Genomic DNA, 7,600 nt, shown 5'->3' on the forward strand with positions numbered 1-7,600 from the left:
TTAAATAAAGGAAAATTTTTTGTAAGGAAATATATTCAACAAATATATTCAAATTTTTCATCTAAGAGAATAATTTAATATAATAAATGTATCCATTAATATTAACATTATAATTCAACATAATAATTTTTTCTTCTTTTTCTATAAGAAATATTTTTTTTTCAAAAATGGTTGAAAATTACAAAATTAGTAAATTTTGTCCTCAATTTGAAAGATGTTTAATTTTCAGAAATAATTATGATTTAGAAATAATTTAATTTAATAATTAATGCGCAGGTTATGGAGAAGGTGAATATTACATTCTATCAGAATGAAGAAACAAAGTCTGCAATAGCGCATACTGTTAATGAAAATGGAACGTCAGAATTTGTAAGTAAATGATTTATATATTTTAATTACGACAATAATTATCACTATTAATTATTATATTTAATTATCTAAATTTTTCTAAATTTTGAATTTAATTTTACAAATTTGTAGACTCAATCAATTTTAATATTTAAAACCAATTTTTTTTTCATAAAGAATAAAAAAAGTTAGTTTGTACTTGTTTTCATTAAAAATTAATGTTACAGTCAACTCTCGATAAATTTAATTTCAAGGATCATGAAAAAAATTTAAATTACAAGAAATTTAGAAAGAAATTTAGAATTGAATTTAATTAAATTAAGTTTTCAATTACATTTTTTAATTAAATTTTATTTTATTTAATTTAATTAAAATAAATTTAGAAGAGAAGAAAATTCGATGAAGATTTAAATTAATTGAAAATTTAATTATCGAGAGATAACTGTATTGAAAGTAAATTTAAAAATTATCTGTTTTAGAACGGTATTATTGACGGTGACAATGTGTTAAGTCCATTAAAAAATATTAATCCCAGTGAATCAACAGTAATCAACGATAAATTCAATAATCATCATATACTTCAAAAACGAAAAACATATCAGCGCAATGAAGTTCTTAGTTCAGATTTATTTCATAAAAAAATTGAACAACGACTATATTTGCCTCCCAAAATTGTCTATCCAGAAATTTTGGTTTTTGTACATGAATCAATTCTCGAGTAAGTTATATAATACTAATTTTCTTTAAAATATAATTTTTTACTACGAGTTTCACTATAAAATAAAATTTCTTTTTTTTAGATCTTTTAATAATGATTTCGTAAAAACTGTTGCTTACATTCTAACTCTCTGGAATGGTGTAGATCTGTATTTTAGAGAGATGGAAAAACCTTCAGTTCGTTTAAACATTGCTAATATTGTTTTATGTCAGGTACACGATTTAATTTTTTATTAAATATAAATTATACTTCCAAAAAAAAATAATTATAAATAATTATAAATAAAATTTTATTAATTATAAATTTATAAATGAAAAATTAAAAAAATCCCAACTCGAAAAATTGCATGGAAGTACCCCCTAGAAATTCCATGGAATTTCCGTGGAGTTTCCATGAAAATTCTAAAAGTTTTTTATTTTAAAAATATTTTAACATTTCCAGGGTTGCCACAAATCAAAGAAAAGTGAAAGATTTTCATTAAAATACTGAAAAAAAATAGAATTTAGAAGAAGTTACAAATAATTGCACAAATTCAATTATTTTCAAAAGTAATAAAATTCTTCGCAGAAATTCAATTTTGCTTAAAAATTTAAAAGAAAAAAATCCCCGTCAAAATTTTAATTATCTTTAAAAATAATAAAATTCTTCTCCAAAAATTCCATTATTTTAAAAAAATTTTCCTCAATTCAATCATTTTCAATATTTACCATTTTAATGAAATTTTCTAAAAGAATTTAATTGTTTAAAAATAATTTCAATAAAATTCTACGCAAACATTTAATTATTTTTCATAAATAATAAAAATTCCACAAGAAATCAACTATTTACAAACTTTTTTTTTATCAATTTCTTGACAATAATGAATAATTCAATTAGGTGCATAAATAATAAAATTTTTTATCGAGATTCAATTATTTTTTATGAATAATAAAAATCAATATAGAATTTCAATTATTTTTAATACAATTTTAATCCAATTCCACAAAAAATGTAATTAAAAATTTGTATTAAAATTCGTCGCAAAAATTCAATTATTTAAAAATTTGTTGATAAAATTCTTTATGAGGATTCAATTTTGAAAAACATTTATTTATTCAATAAATTATTTATTTGCATTTTATTTGTATTTAAAATTTTAAATAATTGAATTCTCGTAGAATTTTCTAATAAAAATTGATTTTCATTTCATAAAAATGAATTTCAGTTAAAATTACAAAAATAACTGAATTTTGAATCTTTTTGAACATAATTACATTTTTTCGAAGAATTTACTTAAAATTGTATTAAAAGTAATTGTAATCCTGTGAAGAATTTTATTATTTAGGCGAGAATAATTGAATTCTTGTAAAGAATTTTTATTACATTTTTTTAAATAATTGAATTGATTTAAGAAATTGTATTAAAATTAAAATAGTTATTTTAAAAATATTTGATAATTTCAGCAAAGAATTTCTAAAGTTGTAAAATGTAATTGAATTCTAGCAAAAAATTTTTAAAAATAATTACATTTTTCGAGGAATTTATTTAAAATTTGTATTACAAATAATTGAAATACTATGAGAAATTTTATTATTTATGGAAATAATTGAATTCTCAAAACGAATTTTATTTCAATTTTTTTAAATAATTGAATTCATGTGCAAAATTTTATTACTTGAAAAAATAATTGAATTGTTGGGAAGGATTTTATTAAAATTTTTGTAAATAATTTAATTTTTTTTTTTTTTTTTTTTTTTTTGAAAAGTTTTATGGAAGTTTAAATTATTATAAAACATGAAGATATCAATTATTCCGAGTCTTCGACTCGAAGTGATCGATATCTTCATGTTTTATAATAATATTCTTATAAGTTGTTTATTTTCTTAAAGATTTGAATTTGAAATTTTTTGAAAATCTTTATTCCTCTGGAATAATTATAATGATTAAATATTTGTTTTAAAAAAATGTATTGACGTTTTCGAATAATTTTACAATTAAAGAAATTCGTAAATAAAACGTAATAGTACAATCTTTTGAGTATCTAATCATTTTTAGTGTGAATCAGAATTTTTTTTAAGGTCAAGGAAAAATTGAAAATTTTGTCTAGAAATCAGGAAGATTCTGTAAGTTTTTTATTTTAATAATATTTTGACATTTCTATTATGATTTCATTCAAATTTTGCAAATAAATTGCAATAAACCTTATTATAAGACTCTTATCATAATAGAAATGTTAAAATAATATTAAAATATAAAACTTGGAGAATTTCCACGGAATCTCCAGGTAAATTCCATGGAATTTCCAGGGGGTACTTCCATGGAATTTTTCGACGTTTTTAAGTCAATTTTCGTCGACGAAGAAAAAATGTAATATTTTCAACAATTAATTTTGCTTTACTAATCGTATATAATTATACAATAATTTTACAATTTAAGGGTCGCTTCAGTGCAGGAGATCAGTTTTTTATTACAAATTACGAACTGATTAAATATCAATATATGATGTATGAAAATAAGTTTAAATTCAATTATGATTACGACATTATTGTAATGATGGGTAAAACAAATACTGAAGGAGGTGTGTTTCATTTCTTAATTATCTATTTAATTAGTTAATTAAAAACAAAAATTGGTTACTTACTAAAAATAAATTTTCAAGGTTTATCATTCGAAGGAAAAGTTTGTTATAACTCAGATAAAGAAAACAGATTAGAGTCAATAGCAATTGTCTCGGATGATGCCATGTTTTCAGGAATTAAAAATGCAGCACATGAGTTAGCTAATTTGTAAGATTTTTTTTATTTTTACAAAAACAAAGATAATTCATTTTATAACAATCAGAATATTATGTACAATATTAATAATAATTCACGAACTTATAATTTTTATTTCATTAGATTTGGAGCTCCGATTAATAAAAGTCAAATATATTCAGGATGTTTTAGTGTAGAAGGTGTAGTTGTAGTCACTCACCTTCCTACAGAAGAAGATAAATATCATTTTGATGCATGTTCCTTACATCTAATGTCATTAACACTCAGGTGTTTATTAATATTTATTCCTTTATTTACAAAATTTTTTTCTAATTTTTCATAAAAAAAAAAATTTTTTTAATGTTACAAAAAGAAATATTTATTTTGAAATTTTTATTTTTTATTTTTACAATTAAAATTTTTATTTCAGTAAATGGGATGCTCGATGCCTCAATAATAATCCAGCTGCTAATAGAAATGATGAACAAATATTGAGAATTCTACCTGGAAAATTGATGACAATTGATGAACAATGTCAAAAAAGTGGATTTTCCAAAGCATTGGATGTAAGTTTCTATTTACAGTCAAGTATTAATTACATTCAACTACTAAAATTACAATCGATAAACTGAATCTCAAGGGTCATGAAAAAATGTAAATTTTCTAGAGTTTTATTATTTATCAAATGTTTTAAGTATCAACATTTTCTTTCTCTTTCTTATTTTTTTTCTTCATATTTTTTTACGTTCTTATATTCTTTACATCTGGACTTATGTTTGCTTTTAATTTAGAAATAAACAAATATCTTAGTTTGCTTCTAATTTCTCATCTGTTTATATTTCACCTGATTTCAGGTGATTACAAATGTTTGCAAGCAAATAATTTGCATTGATGATAAGAACAAATTACATTTTCCCAAGAAAGTAGCACTTGAAGGAACACCTTGCAACTTAAATAGAGTGAGAAATTTAAAAATATAATTTAAAAAATTTTTAATATTTATAAAAAATTGTAAATATAATTAAAAATTTTTTTTTTTAGTTTTGCTGGAAAGGAGAGTGTGTAGATGTTACATTTGAAAATACAAATCAAGCTTTGGATTCAAAAATATTATTTCCGCCATATTCTAAATTGCCAGCTCCTGAGAATAACTCAAATAAAAAATAATTATCAAAAAGAAGATTTTGAGTTAAAAGACTAATAGAAAATTAATTAATTAATTATATAATTAATATAATAAATATTCTTAATATAATAATAATATTAATATATAATAATAATATTTATTTAATAATAATTAATTAATAATTATTATTATTAATATAAGAAAATTGTTTACTATTAATTATAAGGTCAATTTTTTACAAATAACTTTACAGAGTTGCATTTTCAAGCATGTAGTTTGCTTATAATTTATAGTTTACTGCTGATGCATATATATATAAACACATTGGTCTGAATTTACAACAAGCACCTGCTGTTGCAATAGTTTGAAGAGTTGCAATTGTTCGTTCCACAGAATTATGAAATCGGAGCAGCCAAAAACAAAATTAGCACTCAATATAAATAATGGAAAATTACTGTCAAATTACATGTATACTCATAGAGAAAAAACGAGAGAGAAAGAAATTAGGCGTCTTTTCGAAACTGTAATTAAAATACTCCAAACAATAGGATAAACTTTTATTATTTCCCTAGGAGAGAAAAAAAAAACTTTTGTACTTATATTAAATTAATAAGAAAATTTTTTTTTGACAATATAGTAAACATTTTGTTATTTTTATTCATTTGTAAATAAATTTTTATTATAATTTTTATAACATTATTATTATTAAATATTTTTATTTTTAATATTGCAATTTTATTTTTCAATTTATACGATAATATTGCAAAAAATTAATACCTGAATAAATGTCCAACTAAAATTGACTTAGGTATATTACTTAAATATTATTTCTCTTCTGAAATTTGTTAAATTTTTTAATATATAATTAATTAATTATTAAAAATAGTGGATTTATAGTCGAATTTTACTCAAAAACACTAGAAAAAAATTGAATTTTGGAAAAATTATAAATGATTGCATAAATTTAATTATTTTCAAAAGTAATCAAATTATTTTCCAAAATATCGATTAATTTTTAAATTTTTTTATAAAATTCTTGTCAAAATTTCAATTATTTTCAAAAATTTTCCTCAATTTCATATGAGTTCCATTATTTACAATTGTTTTTAAAAATTTCTTTGCAATAATTTTCATAAATATAATAAAATTCTTTTCAGGAATTCAATTATTTTCATAAATAAAATTCATCGCAAAATTTCAATTATTTTTTAATACAATTTTAATCGAATTCCTCGAAAAATGTGATTATATTCTTAACAATTTTATTAAAAATCGTCAAAGATCGTCAAAGAAATCAATATTATTTAAATTTAAAAATGTTTTGATAAAATACTTTATGAGAATTCAATTTTAAGAAATATTCAATGAATTATTTATTTTTGTATTTAAATAATTGAATTCTCTTAGAATTTTCTAGAAAAAATTGATTTAAAAATGAATTTCAGTTAAAATGTGAGATTTGAATATTTATTATTTAAATTATTCAAATATTTTTTGAATATTGAAATATGAATTAGTATGAAGTATGAATTTTAAGAAATAATTGAATTTTGAAAATGTTTCAAATTGAAGAATTTCCGAATAATCGAAATTTCACGTAAAATTAAATTGAAAACAAATGGATTTGAAAATTCTCAAAGAACTTTTTCAAAAAATTATTTTAGATAATTGATTTCAAATTAAGAATTTTATTTTAAAATTCTAGAAAATAAAAATTGAATTAAAATGATGAAAATAAATTTGAAAAAATTACAGTAAAATTATTCGAATTATATAAAATAATGATCTTATCACTCGGTTATCTTTAATTTCTTTATGTTTCATAATAAATATTCTTATAAATTGTTAAATTTCAAAAAGGTTTGAATTTGAATTTTTTGAAGAATTTTAATTCCTATAGAAAAATGATAATGATTAAATATTTATTGAAAAAAGAAGTTATTGATGTTTCCAAATAATTTTACAATCGTTTTTAACAAATTTTGTAAATATTTTTTTCAAAATCAATTTAAAATTTCTTAAACAAAATTTAATTTATAACATTTTTTTTTTACTTAAAACTTGTACGTTTATGAATTGTAATTAAGAAGCAGAAAATGTGCAAAATATTTTCTACTTTCTAATTTTTGATTTTCCAACAATTTTTTAATTTTTTTTTATCAAAAAGGAAAAAATAGCTGCATAATTTCAATTTGTCAAACAATTAAGTTTTTCATATTAAAAAAAAAAGATAATGTTTTGCAGGATTTACATTTGTTAATTACCAAAAACGTTTGTTACAAAATGCTAATTTTTTTTAGAAACAAAGAAATAATGAATTATTATAAATGAATAAACGTCCTATTGAAATTTACTTTTACTATTTATTACTTAAAGACAAATTTTAGATCCCTGTCTGACTGAAACAATGTTTTACTACTTAAACTATAAGGTAATAAATTTGTAATTAAATTTACGTCTGACTAAAACCGATCCTTACTACTTATACTATAATGTTATAAAATAATAATAAATTTATTTAAAAAAATACAGTTTTACTACAAAACTACTAAATTAATGTCTGACTAAAACGAAATTATACTACTTACAATTATTAGAATAGTTTTCAATTTAAAAGAAAAAATAACAATAACTCTGAAAAATGTTTTGTTATCTAATTTTCGTCTTTTCTTTCTT

At 19.8% G+C, this 7,600-nt stretch overlaps 1 protein-coding gene across 1 annotated transcript in view; it reads left to right on the plus strand.

Moving 5' to 3' along the window:
• Positions 1-4,965, plus strand: part of LOC122504302 (venom metalloproteinase 3-like) — a 36,053-nt gene extending 31,088 nt beyond the window's left edge. Inside the window, exons 4-12 of the mRNA XM_043615357.1 lie at positions 277-369; positions 828-1,066; positions 1,149-1,278; positions 3,482-3,623; positions 3,705-3,831; positions 3,943-4,086; positions 4,229-4,364; positions 4,653-4,757; positions 4,840-4,965. Of these exons, the coding sequence (XP_043471292.1) occupies positions 277-369; positions 828-1,066; positions 1,149-1,278; positions 3,482-3,623; positions 3,705-3,831; positions 3,943-4,086; positions 4,229-4,364; positions 4,653-4,757; positions 4,840-4,965 (1,242 nt within the window). The remainder of the gene's footprint in view (positions 1-276; positions 370-827; positions 1,067-1,148; positions 1,279-3,481; positions 3,624-3,704; positions 3,832-3,942; positions 4,087-4,228; positions 4,365-4,652; positions 4,758-4,839) is intronic.
• Positions 4,966-7,600: the final 2,635 nt, after the last annotated feature.

The sequence above is a fragment of the Leptopilina heterotoma genome, unplaced genomic scaffold (assembly GCF_015476425.1).
Source record: "Leptopilina heterotoma isolate Lh14 unplaced genomic scaffold, ASM1547642v1 Lhet_287, whole genome shotgun sequence".
In the NCBI taxonomy this organism is placed as follows: domain Eukaryota; kingdom Metazoa; phylum Arthropoda; class Insecta; order Hymenoptera; family Figitidae; genus Leptopilina; species Leptopilina heterotoma.